At 39.5% G+C, this 17,804-nt stretch overlaps 1 protein-coding gene across 1 annotated transcript in view; it reads left to right on the plus strand.

Moving 5' to 3' along the window:
* Positions 1-17,804, plus strand: part of LOC306644675 (phospholipid-transporting ATPase FetA-like) — a 190,977-nt gene that overhangs the window by 113,350 nt on the left and 59,823 nt on the right. The window contains 2 exon segments of the mRNA XM_079111815.1: positions 578-786; positions 8,867-8,910. Coding sequence (XP_078967941.1) covers positions 578-786; positions 8,867-8,910 — 253 coding nt within the window.

A 17,804-nucleotide genomic window follows, 5' to 3' on the forward strand; every position in this document is an offset into this window, starting at 1 on the left:
CCTGGGATCAATCCCCAGCACCAAGTCTTCACAGTTTTAAAATGAAAATGCTATTGCCCATAAAGTATCTAAAATGCATGTTATTTGCCTCAGAAGAGAGCTGACTCTGCCTAGAAATTTATCACGTCAGCCCATGAGCCATTTCTGATTTTCACAGCTTCTTCCCTTCTCCTGAAACAAAGAAACTCTGAGTATGACAGGTTTCTCTCTTTTCCCCACAGCAGCAGAACAAATCCTTTAATTAGGTTGATATAACCTTTTATAAGTTAACTAATATTCTAGAATTGTGACTTTTCCTGGATGCATTTTAGAAAAAAGTGAAAGGGGAGTGTGACTCAGACAAGTTAATCAGGTACATATGAATCCAGGCGATAAAGCCTTTCATGGTAACGGTCAAGGTTGGTTTTGATGGGCTGCCTGGTAGAAAGTTCCCTCAGGAGGGCAGGTTCCTAGAGAAGATGCTAAGATTTTCAGATGCTGGCTCCTGACCTGCCATGGGACCAGTAAGAAGGAACAAAATGATGAATATGTTTGTCATGCTCTGACCAAGACCTTACTTTTCTTGCTTTCTCCTTAGTGTTGAAATAATAAGACTGGGCAACAGTTTTTATATTAACTGGGATCGGAAGATGTTTTATGAACCAAAGAACACCCCAGCACAGGCTCGCACTACCACCCTAAATGAGGAGCTTGGCCAAGTCAAATATGTGTTCTCTGATAAAACAGGGACACTGACTCAGAACATCATGATTTTCAAAAAGTGTTCTATCAATGGAAAGGCCTATGGTATGTATGCCTTCCTGCTTTCCTGAGTTCTAGAAAAATTCTGCTTTGTTAGTTTAAGAGTAAACTAGCTCTACTGACCATAAAGAAATTAAGACCCTCATTCCAGGGGGATCCTATCCTACACTCGGGAGGAAGAAAGGCCACAACTGAGAAGCCAGGAAGAATCTGAGCAGACAGACTTAATCTATTGCCATTAGCTCAGATCCTTTTTGCCGCAGCGTATCTCTGCATGACTGTCCATACTTCCTCAAACCTAAACACAGAGTTTTTGGGTTTTCGATCTGAGAATGCCTTTATCATGTAAAACTATTATCAAATAAATGTGTCATGTTTTTCTCCTCTGGTGGGGGAGTAAACTATGAGTCTCTGAAATTCACATTTACCTATTATTCTCACAAGCCTTTCTATTCACTAAGCAAAGAATACCCAGTCATTGATTTCCAACCAAAAAGTGCTAATTTAGTATCTTGTAGATGGAGCCCATTGTGTTAGACATTGAAAATGCCAAGATGTGCCAGAGTTAGTCTCTGTCCTCAAGGAGTTCACAGTATACTGAGGAAAAACAATATACTCATTTCATTGACTGTTAAACCAGATGGATGTTGGTTAATGGCTACATTATTTTCAATGAGACAGGAAGAATAAGTTTTTGAGATCTATTGCAGAGCACAGTGACCATAATTAGCAAAAGTGTATTGTGTACTTCAAAATTGCTAAAAGAATATAGTTTAAATATTATAACAAAAAAAGAAAATATGTGAAGTGTTAATTGACATAATCATTTCACAGTACATAAATATATGAAAACATCACACTGTATTCATAAATATATGTAAATACTTGTCAATTTAAAAAATTAAGCCTAAATAAAATAAATCAGATGAAACAGTATAGTACTGAAACCTCTAATCCTGATTCCCCTTTAGATCAACAAATAGACAAAGGGGAATGAAGGGAAGGGAGGGGAAATGGGAATAGAAAAGACAAAAGAATGAATTGCACCTATCTTTCCTATCCTTGAATATGAATGCACAACCAATGTAACTCTACATCATATACCACCACAGTAATGAGATTCTAATTGGAACAAGTTATACTTATTCTATGTTGGTTAATATGTCAGAATACACTCTACTGTCATGTATATCTAGAAAGAACAAAAAAAAAAAAACCCCTACAAATAGGATCCAAGATGGCGGTCTAGAGGGAGGCTGCGTTCCTTGTCGCTCCGCAATGCCGGATTCAAGCAGAGGATTATCTGTTTCTCGGTGAGGCAGTTTTTGCTGCTTATCGATCTCCTGCTCTTTACCCCATTTGTCTGCTGTGATGACCTGCAGTCTGCCAGCATATTGACGCCTTTTTTGAGAGCAGATTGCTCACTGTCAGGTGTCTATCATCCGCCATTTGCCTGCCTCTTGCCTGTCCATCGCCTGCCTTACCCCTATCCATCACCCAACGCTCGAGGTTCACCTCCCGATCATCCGACAGCTGCCAGCAGATTGACCGCAGACCGCCAGTGGAGAACCAGCTGCCTGCTGCTGCCTGGAAATTCACTGTCACAGTATCTGCAGGTTTGATTACACTTGGCTGCCGCCAGGCCCTGTAGGACCCCTGGCAGGACGGACCGAGTCCCATCTCCAGGATCCTTCAGCCCGACCGATCACTCCCTGCCTCTGGGGCCCTCACATCAACTGACTGTTCCCTGCCGCCAGGACCCCCAGACCAACTGACTGTGCCCTATCACCGGGACCCCAGACCAACTGATTGCACCCGGCCTCCAGGATCCCACAACCACACCAAACACACTGGACCTCCAGGACCCCTGCCGGACCAACTGCATCCTGTCTCCAGGACCTCCAGCTGACCACGTCCACCCCTGAGCTGCAGCTCCCCATTTGCCAACACATTTGGAAGCCAGAGCAGCCATCTTGGATAATCCTGGAAGCCGTAGCTCCGATCTTCGGGTGGGGCAAATCCCATCCTGCAACGCCTGCTGGAGGCTTGAAGCTCATTCTCAGGTACCTCTCATACATCAGGCTACTGAACACTGGGAGGTTTCATTACAATATGACTATTATACAGTAGATTTTCTTTTTTCTCCTTTTTTAAAAAAAAAATTAAGTTTTTATTTCTTTTTGTTTCTTGCTTTCTTTTCCTTCTGTTTACCTGTTCCCTCAGAGTCACTTTCTCCCATATTTACATGATGTTATTGTCCCCATAGGGGCTATTTGGTCTAGGATTGCATAGTGTCTGGTTTGGGCACTGCTAATATTGATCTCCCCTTAAAGAAAGGGTTTTGGAAACCTATAGGGCCACTATAAGCCTATACGGGGAAATCTGCAATATCCCAGATCTGCAGCGCTAGAGGAGAAGATACATGAACAACATGAAAAAACAAGGGAAGAAAATGATCCAAACAAATCTAGATTCTATAGTAATAGAATCCAATGACAGTATGTTAAAAGAAATGTCAGAAAAGGACTTCAGATTATACATGATTAAGATGATTTGCGAAGCAAAGGATGAGATAAGAGAGCAAATGCAGACAATGAATGATAATACCAATAAGCTGAAAGAGCACCTGCAGGAAGCAAAAGATCATTTCAACAAAGAGATAGAGATTCTCAAAAAAAACCAAATGGAAATCCTTGAAATGAAGGAGACAATAAACCAAATAAAAAAACTCAATGGAAAGCATCACCAACAGACTAGACCACTTGGAAGACAGAAACTCAGACAATGAAGACAAAATATTTAATCTTGAAAATAAAGTCGCCCAAACAGAGAAGATGGTAAGAAATCATGAACAGAATCTCCAAGAGCTATGGGACATCATGAAAAGACCAAATTTAAGAATTATTGGGATTGAGGAAGGCACAGAGATACAAACCAAAGGAATGAACAACCTATTCAATGAAATAATATCAGAAAATTTCCCAAACCTGAAGAATGAAATGGAAAATCAAATACAGGAGGCTTACAGAACACCAAATGCACAGAATCACAACAGATCCACACCAAGGCACATTATAATGAAAATGCCTAACATTCAAAATAAAGACAGGATTTTGAAGGCCGCGAGAGAAAAGCATCAGATTACATATAGGGGGAGACCAATACGGATAGCAGCAGACTTCTCAACCCAGACTCTAAAAGCTAGAAGGGCCTGGACCAACATATTTCAAGCTCTGAAAGAACATGGTTGCCAACCAAGAATCCTATACCCAGCAAAAATAACCTTCAGATTTGAAGATGAAATAAAATCCTTCCATGATAAACAAAAGTTAAAAGAATTTACAAATAGAAAGCCTGTGCTACAGAATGTTCTCAACAAAATATTCCATGAGGAGGAAATGAAAAACAACAATGGCGGTCAGCAAAGGGAGGAACTACCTTAGAGAAAAACCACTCAAAGGAGAAACCAAGCCAACTTAAAAACCAAAAATAAGCCAAATGACTGGGAATACAAATCATTTCTCAATAATAACCCTGAATGTTAATGGCCTAAACTCATCAATCAAAAGACACAGGCTGGCAGAATGGATTAAAAAGAAAGACCCAACAATATGCTGCCTGCAAGAGACTCATCTCATAGAAAAAGACATCCACATACTAAAGGTGAAAGGATGGAAAAAAACCTACCACGCACATGGACCCAGTAAAAAAGCGGGGGTTTCCATCCTTATATCAGATAAAGTGGACTTCAAGCCAAAGTTAGTCAGAAGGGATAAAGAAGGACAATTTCATACTGCTTAAGGGAACCATAAATCAGGAAGACATAACGATAGTAAATATTTATGCCCCAAACAATGGTGCATCCCTGTACATCAAACAAATCCTTCTCAATTTCAGGAATCACATAGACCACAACACAATAATTCTGGGCAACTTTAACGCACCGTTGTCACCACTAGATAGATCTTCCAAACAAAATCCAACCAAAGAAACCATAGAACTCAATAACACAATCAATAACCTAGACTTAATAGACATATATATATAGAAATCAATGACAAAGTAAAAAAAGGAAATTACTCCAACACTTGGAGACTAAATAATATGCTATTGAATGAAACATGGATAACAAAAAACATCAGTGAGGAGATTAAAAAATTCTTAGAGGTCAATGAGAATGATGATACAACATATCAAAATCTCTGGAACACTATGAAAGCGGTACTAAGAGGAAAATTCATTGCATGGAGCGCATTCCAGAAAAGAATGAAAAGTCAACAATTAAATGACCTAACATTACAGCTCAAAGCCCTAGAAAAAGAAGAACAGAATAACAGCAAAAGTACTAGAAGACAGGAAATGATTAAAATCAGAGCTGAAATCAATGAAATTGAAACAAAGGAAACTATTCAAAAAATTGACATAACAAAAAGTTGGTTCTTTGAGAAAGTAAACAAAATAGATAAACCCTTAGCCACACTAACAAAGAGAAGGAGAGAGAAGACTCAAATTACTAAAATACATGATGCAAAAGGAAATATCACAACAAACACCACTGAGATACAGAACATAATGAGAAGCTACTTTGAAAATCTGTATTCCAACAAAATAGAAAGTACCAAAGACATTGACAAATTTCTAGAGACATATGCTCCTCCCAAACTGACCAGGAGGGCATACACGATTTAAACAGATTAATATCAAGCAATGAAATAGAAGAAGCCATTAAAAATCTACCATCCAAGAAAAGCCCAGGACCAGATGGATTCTCAGCCGAGTTCTACAAGACCTTCAAAGAAGAACTCATTCCAATACTTCTCAAAGTATTCCAGGAAATAGAAAAGGAGGGTACCCTACCAAACTCATTCTATGAAGCTAATATCACCCTCATACCCAAACCAGGAAAAGACACATCAAGGAAAGAAAATTTTAGACCAATATCCTTGATGAATATAGATGCATGCTAAGATCCTTAACAAAATATTGGCAAACTGTATCCAAAAACATATTAAGAAAATTGTGCACCACAATCAAGTGGGGTTCATTCCTGGAATGCAAGGATGGTTTAACATCCGTAAATCAATCAACGTAATCCATCATGTCAATAGACTTAAGGATAAGAATCATATGGTTATTTCAATTGACGCAGAAAAAGCATTTGACAATATACAACACCCCTTCATGCTGAAAACACTAGAAAAAATAGGGATAACAGGAACATACCTGAACATTGTAAAGGCTATTTATGCTAAGCCCATGGCCAACATCGTTCTTAATGGAGAAAAACTAAAACCATTCCCTTTAAAAACGGGAACAAGACAGGGATGGCCTCTTTCACCACTTCTATTCAACATTGTCCTTAAACTCAAGCCAGAGCAATTAGGCAGACTAAAGAAATTAAAGGGATACGAATAGGAAAAGAGGAACTTAAGCTGTCACTATTTGTGGATGACATGATTCTATATTTAGAGGATCCAAAAACCTCCTCCAGAAAACTTCTAGACCTCATCAATGAATTCAGCAAAATAGCAGGCTATAAAATCAACACGCATAAATCTACAGCATTTTTATACCCAAGCGATGAAACAGCTGAAAGGGAAATGAGGAAAACACTCCATTTGCAATAGCCTCAAAAAAAAAAAAAAAAAAAAAAAAAAAACTTGGGTATCAATCCAACCAAAGAGGTAAAAGATCTCTATAATGAAAACTACAACACTGAAGAAAGAAATTAAGGAAGACCTTAGAAGATGGAAAGATCTCCCATGTTCTTGGATAGGAAGAATTAATATTGTCAAAATGGCCATACTACCAAAAGTGCTATACAGATTCAATGCAATTCCAATTAAAATCCCAATCATGTACCTCACAGAAATAGAGCAAGCAATCATGAAATTCATATGGAAGAATAAGAAACCCAGAATAGCTAAAGCAATCCTTAGCAGGAAGAATGAAACGGGATATCGCAATACCAGAACTTCAACTATACTACAAAGCAATAGTAACAAAAACGGCATGGCATTGGTATCAAAATAGACAGGTAGATCAGTGGTACAGAATAGAGGACACGGACACAAACTCAAATAAATACAATTTTCTAATACTAGACAAAGGTGCCAAAAATATGCAATGGAGAAAAGATAACCTCTTCAATAAATGGTGCTGGGAAAACTAGAAATCCATATACAACAGAATGAAACTAAACCCCTATCTCTCACCCTGCACAAAACTCAACTCAAAATGGATCAAGGACCTCGGAATCAGACCAGAGACCCTGCATCTTATAGAAGAAAAAGTAGGTCCACATCTTCACCTTGTTGGCTTAGGATCAGACTTCCTTAACAGGACTCCCATAGCACAAGAAATAAAAGCAAGAATCAATAACTGGGATAGATTCAAACTAAATAGCTTTCTCTCAGCAAAGGAAACTATCAGCAATGCGAAGAGAGAGCCTACAGAGTGGGAGAATATCTTTGCCACTCATACTTCAGATAGAGCACTGATTTCCAGAATATATAAAGAACTCAAAAAACTCTACACCAAGAATACAAATGACCCAATCAACAAATGGGCCAAGGATATGAACAGACACTTCACAGAAGAAGATCTACAAGCAATCAACAGATATATGAAAAAATGTTCAACATCTTTAGTAATAAGAGAAATGCAAATCAAAACTACACTAAGATTCCATCTCACCCCAATTAGAATGGTGATTATCAAGAATACAAGCAACAACAGGTGTTGGCGAGGATGTGGGGAAAAAGGTACACTCATACATTGCTGGTGGGGCTGCAAATTAGTGCAGCCACTCTGGAAAGCAGTGTGGAGATTCCTTAGAAAACTTGGAATGGACCTACCATTTGACCCAGCTATCCCACTCCTTGGCCTATACCCAAAGGACTTAAAATCAGCACAATACAGAGATAAAGCCACATCAATGTTCATAGCAGCTCAATTCACAATAGCCAGACTATGGAACCAACCCAGATGCCCTTCAATTGATGAATGGATAAAGAAACTGTGGTATACAATATAATGGAATATTACTCAGCTATAAAGAATAATAAAATTATGACATTTGCAGGCAAATGGATGAAATTGGAGAATATCATGTTAAGTGAGATAAGCCAATCTCAGAAATCAAAAAGAGGAATGATCTCACTGATAAGCGGATGATGACACTTAATGGGGGGTGGGAGTGGGACAAGAATGGAGGAAGGAGGGACTGTATAGAGGGAAAAGAGAGGTGGGAGGGGTGGGGGGGAAGGAAAAAAAATAATGGAATGAATCAAACATCATTACTCTATGTAAATTTATGAATATGCAAATGGTATGCTGTTACTCCATGTACAAACAGAAACAACATGTATCCCATTTGTTTACAATAAAAATAAATTTAAAAAAAAATCCTACAAATAGTATTGAAAGAAGCCATCACAGGGTGTTCAGTTTGATCAGTGTATCCCGTGACTAGTCCTTCATTTATCATATGCCTTAAGCATAACCTTATTTTTGTGATTGAGTTAAATCCTCATGTGTGAACATTCATGCCTGCTACCCTAGCTAGCAGAAGGGTGTAATCACACCTGAAAAGTTAGAGCACATGGAATATTCTTCTGGAGTGAAGGAAAAGTTTTGAAACTATAGAGAGGTGGTAGCTGTACAACATCGTAACATTATTTTCAATGGCCCAAAGGTGAAAATAACTCATGTTAGCCATCAATAGATGAATGGATTTTTTAAGTATATAAATTCAATGGAATATTATTTCATACATAAAAATTAATGACGTTTGATACATGATATAAAATAGATGAACCTTGAAAACATTATGCAAATTGAAAAGCCAGATATAAAAAGACAAATATTGCAGAGTTCTACAGAGAATTGGAAATTCATAGAAATAAAAAGTAGAATAGAGGTTACTAGAGACTGGGATGGGGAGGAACGGGAAGTATTGAAAATATACAGTGGTGATCACTGTGCAACATTATGAATGTAGTTAATGCCATTGAATTTTACAGTTAATATGGCAGCTTTTATGTTATATGTAATCTACCACAATAAAAATTAAACCGTCCTTTAAACCCCTTGCCAAGTCTTTGCTCTGTTTGCTTACCAATAGGTAGTTCCTGTGATAAGGAAGGACTGAGGGAGCCAGATTCTGAGGTGAGTGATTACAGCTTTCTATGGGAGCTGGGTGTGACTGTGCAACATGGAAGCATCTCTAATACAAAGGGGACTCAGTCCCCAAAATAGTAAAACTTTTACTGGCCTCAAAATATCAGAAACCCTTATATAAATGGTCCATGTTTATTTGAGGGAATTTGGGGGTTTTAATGAAAATAGTTATATTGTTTTTTCCTCTTTAAAAAAAAAATCTGTGCTCATTGTAAAATTTCAAATTATACCGAAATATGTGAAGAAGAAGATTAACACTATTCAACCCAATTTTGGTGACCAATGTAAAATTTATGGGGTTTTCCCAACAAATATTTTTCATACACACACACACACACACACACACACACACACACACACACACACACAAGTACATCTAAATCTAAGATAGATAAATAGAATGCTATTTTCAGCTTCCTTTTTTCACTTGACACTATATTGTGGTCATCTATCAATCTCAGCAGATGCAACTTTATTATTTTTAATGGTTGTGTATTTAAGTATCCAGTTGTATTGGTATACTTTAATTTAACCAATCCCTATTTTTTTCCATTTGCTATTACAATAGAGTTTTGGTAAGCATCATGGTACATACATTATTACATAGTTTTCTGCTTTCTTAGAATAAAGTCCCAGAAGTGAAATTGGTTGGTCAAAGGGTAGCCATATTTTTAATACATTTAATTTTGTTATATTGCCCTTCAGACCGATTTGCATCACATGATTTGCCCACCAGAAATATATGATAATTCTTTTTCCCCCATATTCTTGTTAGTACTGCATCATAACGGTTTTTTAATCTGTGAAAATTTAATTGGTAAAAAATAAAATCTCATTTTGGAATTAACTTTTAACTATGAATGAAAACATTAAAAGAATACTTATTTATGGAGTACCATGTGATGTTTTTATATAGTATATACACATATATATATAAACTAATATTCACATCAGGGTAAACATATCTACTCAAACATTTATTGCTTATGGTGAAAATATTAAAAATTCTTTACTTAGTTTTTTTAAAATGTAGAGTACATTGTTATTTATAGTCACCCTCCTGTGTGATAGCACGCCACTTCTTGTTCCTACCTACCTGTAACTTAGTCCCCTTTGATCAACCTGTACCCATTCCACTGTCCCCCAATATTGCATTCTTAATTTACCTTACTTTGGTTACTAACTAGGTTGAATTATTCTTATGTGCTTATTTCCTTTCCCCTTACCAATCTCATTATTGCCTACTTATTCTTGTTATTTGCCCTTTTTTCTTATATAAAGTGCTCTTCATATAGGAAAAATAACAAATCATCCTTTTCTTACATTTGTCTTTTGGTGTTTGGCTTTTTAAATAATTTTTTCTGTGTAGAAGTTCTAAACTTATGTAATCACATCTATCAGTCTTTTTTCCTATATCACTTTAGGATTTATGACACACTCAACAGTGCTTACCCACACAATTATAAAAATAATCTTCTTATGCACTCTTCCTATCTCTAGCTGTTCATTTTTACTGTTTTCTCTAGCATTGCACCTCAACTTTTTGTTCATGGGTTGATTTTAAGCATCCCTTCACAGGGCTTCCTCCCTTGCCTTCAGGTTACTCCTCACTGTTTCCCTGTCTGCTAGAGAACCAATTCCAAACCTTAACCATTTGACTTACATACAGCTGACTCCACTCTCAACGTCCATCTCACTCATCAATCCAAAGAGATTGGAAAGGGGAGGGAAAATCACTTTTTTTGTCATAGTTTTCCAGGAGCTTTCCTGATGACTGTGTAAACAAAGTTATACTTTCTAGGGAGTAAATCCTCCTTGGAAGTTTCTTTCCCTTTCTTCTTCCTTCCACTACTAATTAACCATAGAACACTTTCTACTAGATCACTGGAATCTGTTCTCTTATAAACAAACTTACCTGCTGTTTCAATCTCTTCATAAAAACGCTCTCTTCTCCCTGTCTTTATTAAAACATGACTTTCACTGAGATCATATCCCTTTTCCTCCATTTCTTTCATACTCTGCATGCTGTAATCCCAAAGATATTGAAGTTCTTATTATCCTGTGCCAATTTTAAAGCATTACTTTTTCTTCGTCTGTCATCATCTTGTGATGCTTATGACATTCACCCTTAACTCTTCTTATGGTTAACATCTATTAATCTTCTGGCTTCTTCACTTCATCACTGAAGACTTTGAAACAGCTCATATGCTCTCTTTCCTCCAATCACTACCATCATTTTGGTGGTATTGGCACTTTATGAATGATCTATCATTGTAGACTCTTTCAGATATGTGAGAGTTTGTCTTTCAGAGGAACTCTTGGACTAAAAGAAAAAATCTATACCACCCTTTGCCATGTCATCATCCAGAATTGTACCACTCAGAAACTGTAAACTTCCTTGTTTTGATCTCTGACTATAAACATTATTCCTCCACTTTTCTCAGTACTTGGCTCCTAGGACTGAGAGAAAAGAAAGACTTGTTCTCCTATCTTCTGAAGATTTACAAAACCTCAGCTCTCTAGGCTATCAATTCCCTGTAACTTTACTTATTTTTCTATCTTTCTGGTCTGTAACCTAGGATTGTAAGAATCCTTTATACCTTACAAGTCCTCCTTTTCTCTTCTCTTCTCTCCTTTTCTTTACCTCCCTCCTTTTCTTTTTTCTCTTTCTTCCCTCCCTCCCACCTTCCTCCTCCTCCTCCTCCTCCTCCTCCTCCTCCTTCTTCTTCTTCTCCTCCCCCTGCCTTCATCTAACAAATCTGGACCTTGAATTAATCAAACCATCTACCCTATCTCAGTTTCTAATTTCAGTGTGCCATGCAGTGTTTTGGAGATCACAGAAAAATATTACAAATTCAGAGACTCTCCTGGGTCCCCAGTGCCACTTTCAGACTTTTACTTGTTTGTAAGCAGCTTCATACTTTATTCTCCAGATCAACCTTTCCAAATATTCACTACTTTTGGGCCTTCTACCACATGAACCAGGTGCCCAGTATGCAGCAGATGATATCACCTTCTACTTTTACTAAGAAAAATCCAAACAACCAGCTAAATATCCTTTTCTGAGCCAGGCACTGTGGCACATGCCTGTAATCCCAGCAGCTTGAGAAACTGAGGCAGGAGGATTACAAGTTCAAAGCCGACTTCACTCATATATTCACATGGCCTTAATTTACTATCTCACCTACTGATAACCTCTAAATCCATATCTCAGGAACCCTAGGTAGCTCCTTCACATCCTTGGCCAAGTCCAAAGACATTTTATAAAAACCATCTTGTAGCTATGTCACAACAACCAAAATTTTTCCTCAATTGCCATCTTCTGTCCTTAATTCTGAATTTATTTCCTCTTATCTCATTCATTCTGAATCTGCTTCCTCTCATCTAACAACTGAGTCAGTTTCTATCCTGTTTTGACATCTTTCTGCCTTGTTTAACTGGTTGTTTTGCTTTCAACTTCAGAGTTATCCATGAATGCTAGCTCTTAGATCTTGCTGTATCGTAACTGTGAGCCTTATGTCTTGTACCTAGCCAGGACGTGTGTCCTGACACATTATTTATATGGAACGGGAGATCAGAAACTAGCTCATTATCTCTTTCCTGAGTTTCAAAACTATATATACAACAGCTGCTTTTATTACTACCTGCATGTCTTTCTGGTATCTCCAATTTACTGTCAGAAGCCTTCTGTGGAATTCTTTCTCCATGAAAGGGTCTCACTGTCTATGCAGGGACCCACCTGGGAAATATAAAATTATTTTTAACTCTTCCCTCTTTCATTCCTTATCCATGTCCTGCCAATTCTAGCTTCATTCTTTGAAATCCATCATCTTAATTTAATATTTATTGTCTCTTATGAATCACTGACTCCTGGTCTCTCTGCTTCTCATCTTGCTAGTTCTGATTTATTCTCCATTTCAACACCAGAGAACTTTCTTTGACTCAAAACTGACTGTGTCACCTCCAGTGGAATACTGCTACAACACTATGTTGTGAATAAGATGTCAATACAGTATCCTTCTCTTGCTTTCCTTTCCAGTCTTCTCTCTGATACTAACCAGCCTCTATTTCCAAAGAATGTGCCAACTTAAAAGCCCAATTCTAGAAAAGGCGCAGGAGATGCCATATAATGGTTGTCTTAAATTACTGAACTTCTGTGGTTGACCAGATTGAGGGCTTGGCTGACCTGACCTTACTTGCTACCAAAAAATTCCCTCTAGATGAGATATAGAAAAAAGTCAGTATAGGACACTACAGACTTCCCTTTCCCCAACATAGCACCAAACAGAGTAGTTGTGTCTGTACTTGAATGTTAGGGTCAAACCCTGGTGGTGAAACAACTATCAAGAACTAGACAAAGTTTTTGTTTGTTTGGTTGGTTGGTTTATTTGTTTGTTTGTTTGTTTGGTAGTAGGGATTGAACCCAGAGCCTTGTACATGCTACATTCCCATCCCAAGAACTGGAGAAAGATTCTTGAGAATTCTAATACAGACTCAAGAAATGTGTTCATAACATCAACTCTGGAGTGGGAATAAAAAAGTCTCAGGGCCAATGTTTACTCAAGGTGACTAGAAGCAGCCTAACTGAAATGGAAAATGAAAGTCAATGTCTAAATGAGCCAAGGTCACCACCAGGAAAATGGTTAGTGAATTTTAGGTTCAAACATTGAGGAGAAACATAAGCAACAAGGTCAGTGACCATGAAGTCAGAGACAGGAAGGTATGCTGATAGTCAAAGCAAAATTAAGTCTGTGAAGAAGCATATACTGCAGCTTCTTTGTTATATGACCTTGCCTTTGTCTTGCAATATTCCTTTCTAGCCCTTTTTTTTTTAATTACAAAACAAAGTTTACTCTGCAATACTTTATCATAATGAATTGTATCTCTTTGATAAAAATAAACTTTATAAACATTTTAATAATCAGAGATTAGATATAAAAACTAACCATTTGTAAGTTGTTTTTCATATGAGCAAAGACTGGCAACTGAGAAGTAGTTCCCTTGTGACTGGTCATCTACTGTTTTTAGCCCTCTTTTGTCCTGTGGGGCTAAAATAGTGTAACCACCGTTGATGCCACTGTACCTGGCACTTTGTTCCCTACTCAGCTCCCCAAATCAGGCAGAAGACAACAAGAAACAAGATTCACCCAACATCACTTAAGAATAGGGAATGCTATCTCGCTGATAAGTGGATGATGACACATAATGGGGGGTAGGAGGGGCTAGTGTTAGGGTTAGAGTTAGGGATAGGGTGGGGGGCAAGAATGGAGGAAGGAAGGACTGTATAGAGGGAAAAGAGGGGTGGGAGGGGTGGGGGGGAAGGGAAAAAATAACAGAATGAATCACACAACATTACCCTATGTAAATTTATGATTATACAAATGGTACACCTTTACTCCATGTACAAACAGAGAAACAACATGTATCCCATTTGTTTACAATTAAAAAAAAAAAAAAAGATTCCTGCAGTAAAAAAAAAAAAAAAAAGAATAGGGAATCCTGGGGCTGGGGTTATAGCTCAGTGGTAGAGTGCTTGCCTAGCATGTGTGAAGCACTGGGTCCAATTCTTAGCACTGCATATAAATAAATAAATAAAAGTCCATCAACAACAACAACAAAAAAATTTTAAGGAATAGGGAGTGTTTACCTCCTCATAGTCTTAGGTTTGATTAGCAGATAAGATTTGAGAGTTGAAAGAATAGTTTAAAGATAGCTATAAATCATTCAGAATATCTAAGGTAAAAGTGAAGCAAGAAGGGTCTGCCATGATTGGATCAAAAAAGAAGATCCAACAATATGCTGTCTCCAAGAGATTTACGTACTAAGCAAAGACACCCACAAACTGAAGGTAATAGGATGGGGAAAAAAACATATCATTCATATGAATCTCACAAACAAGCAGGGGTATCTATCCTCATATCAGATAAAGTGAACTTCAACACAATAATACTGGGTGACTTTAACACACCTCTCTCATCACTATGTAGATTCTCCAAATAAAAACTATAAAGAAGCTATAGAAGTAAAAAATAAAATTAATAATTTAGACTTAACAGACACATATAGAATATTTCATCTATCAATGATTGAGTACACTTTCTTCTCAGCACATAGATCCTTTTCTAAAATAGACCATATCTTAGGCCACAAATCAACTCAGCAAGTCCAAAAAATAGAGATATTGCCTTGCATTCTATCAGATCATAATGGAATGAAATTAGAAATCAATAATAAAATAAAAAATAAAAGCTACTGTATTACCTGGAGAATAAATAATGCACTATTGGATGACCAATGGATAGTAGAAGAAATCAGGGATGAAATGAAAATATACTTAGAGGTAAATTAGAATAGCAACACAACTTATCAAAATCTCTGGGACACTATGAAGGCAGTTCTAAGAGGAAAGTTCATTGCACTGAGTGCATTCTTTAAAAGAATAGAAAGTCACCAAATAAATAACCTAACATTTCATCTCAGTGCCCTAGAAAAAGAAAAACAAATCAACAAGAAAAGCAGAAGACAGGAAATAAATAAAATCAGAACCAAAAATCAGTGAAATTCACACACACACACACACACACACACACACACACACACTTGAACAAAAACTTAGTTCTTTGAAAAAATAAATAAAATTGATAAACCGTTAACCAAGCTAATGAAGAAAGAGAAATGCAAATCACTACTATTCATGATGAAAAAGGAAAATATCACCATGGACACTATTGAAATACAGTCAATAATCAGAAACTACTTTGAAAATCTGTACTCCAATAAAATAGAAAATCATGAAGACATCAACAATTTTCAGAGACATGTGACCTTACCCAAATTGAATCAAGAGGACATAGAAAATTTAAACAGATGAATTTCAAGCAATGAAGATGCCATCAAAAGCATATGAACGTTTCAAGATGGCGGCCTAGAGGGTGGCTGCATTACGTGTTGCTCCAGAACTCAGGATTCAAGAGAGGAGATATTGAGACGCTTGGGACCAACTCAAAGCAGCCGGGTGACTCTCACCCCCTGGGGGGGCATCCCGGATGGGACGGGGGTCCCGGAACGCAGGAAACTTTGTGAAGTAGAACTGCCGGCGAGACGCCCCTCCCCCCGCTGGAGCGCCATAGAGGAGGCCGTTCGGCACAGCGCTGGGACTCGGAGCAGCCACTGGGGCTCCGGCGGCTGCCCGGGGGAGGAGTGGCGGGGAGAACTGTGTGGACTCAGGACACCGGGGCCTGCCCTGAGGAGGAGGAGAGGAGCGTGGCCACTTGGATTCGGAGAGACTGCGCCAGAGCTGCAGGCGGTTGCCAGAGGAGAAGCCGCGCGGCGAGCTGTTTGGATTCAGAACGACGCTTCTGAACACCGGGGCCTGCCCTGAGGACGAGGAGGAAGAGGAGCGGCCGCTTGGATTCGGGTGACTATACGGGAACTACAGGCGGTTGCCAGAGAAGGGGCTGCGTGGCGAGCTGTTTGGACCCGGACCACTTCTGAACCCCGGGGCCTGCCCGGAGGAGTAGGAGAAGGAGGAGAAGGAGCGCGGCGGGTCCTTTGGACTCGCAGTGACTGCATTAGCGCTCCAGGCGGCTGCTCAGAGGAGAAGGCGAGTGGTGAGTGGTTTGGTCTTAAAGTGACAGCTCCTGAACACAGGGGGGCTGCCTGGAGGAGAAGCGTGGTGGGACGCTTGGTCTTGAGGGGCCACACCAGAGCTCCGGGTGGTGCCCAGAGGACCCGTGCAGCGGGTCACGTGGATTCAGAGCCACTCAGAGGGACTGCTCCTGAACACCCGGGGGGTTATCTGGAGAAGGAGGAGGAACGGGGAGGGTCACTTCGACTCGGAGTGATTGATTGCCCCGGGCTACGGGTGGTTGGTGGGAGGAGGAGGCACGAAGTGAGTTTCTTGGACTCCTAGTGACCGCACCGGCATACTGGGCGGCTGTCTGGAGGAAGAGGCCTGTGGCGGGTCTCTGGGACTCAGAGCGATTGTTCGGGGCCACAGGTGGCTGCTCAGAGGAGGGGCCACGCAGCCAGGCGATTAGGTGCAGAGCAGGGTCCCAGGATCTAGGAGGCTTCTGGGTGGAAGAGCCGCACAGAGACAGGCTTAGGGCGGAGCGAAGGTTCCAGGCCTGTGGGCAAATTCTCTGAGGAGGGGCAGCCTAAGGAGATTCATCTGCGAAGGGTGAGGCTCCCAGGCCCAGGAGGTAGGGCCGGGCCCCTGGAAACTTTGCAGAGGAAGGCAGCCCAGCCCAGGCAGTAGCTGTAAATTGAGGGGAACCTCTAGGAGGAAACTGACCAGCGAGACCTCCCCACCGGGTGAGTCTTCCCTGCTGGGTGAGGTTTTCCACAAGGACGGTAAAACCAGAGACTCAGGCCCAAACAGGCCTTGCCTCAGCCCACAGCCTAGGTCCCCTTTGGATGACCATTGGTCAACAAGTGGAGGCACCTCTGCCCACTAGCAGGGAATATACCCCACCTGAAGGCCACCACTCCTAGAGAGGCAGCTTCCTTGTGGAGCACCGCATTATCAACCTCCTCCAAGACTTCAGCCTACTGAAGGCTAAGAGGGGATATATATATAGAAATCTTCAGGGTCATTGTAAATCAACAGAGGAAATCTGCAATATCTCAGCGGTCCACTGATATCTGAACAACATGAGAAAACAAGGAAAGAAAATGCTGCAAACAAATCTAGATGTTACATCAATAAAACCCAATGACAGCATGGCAGAAGAAATGACAGAAAAGGAGTTCAGAATGTACATAATTAAAATGATCAGAGAAGCAAACGAGGAGATGAAAGAGCAAATGCAAGCATTGAATGATGAGATGAAAGAGCAAATGCAAGCATTGATTGATCGCACCAATCGACAGTTAAAAGAGCA

This window comes from Sciurus vulgaris (genome assembly GCF_902686455.1).
Source record: "Sciurus vulgaris genome assembly, chromosome: 15".
Classification (NCBI taxonomy): domain Eukaryota; kingdom Metazoa; phylum Chordata; class Mammalia; order Rodentia; family Sciuridae; genus Sciurus; species Sciurus vulgaris.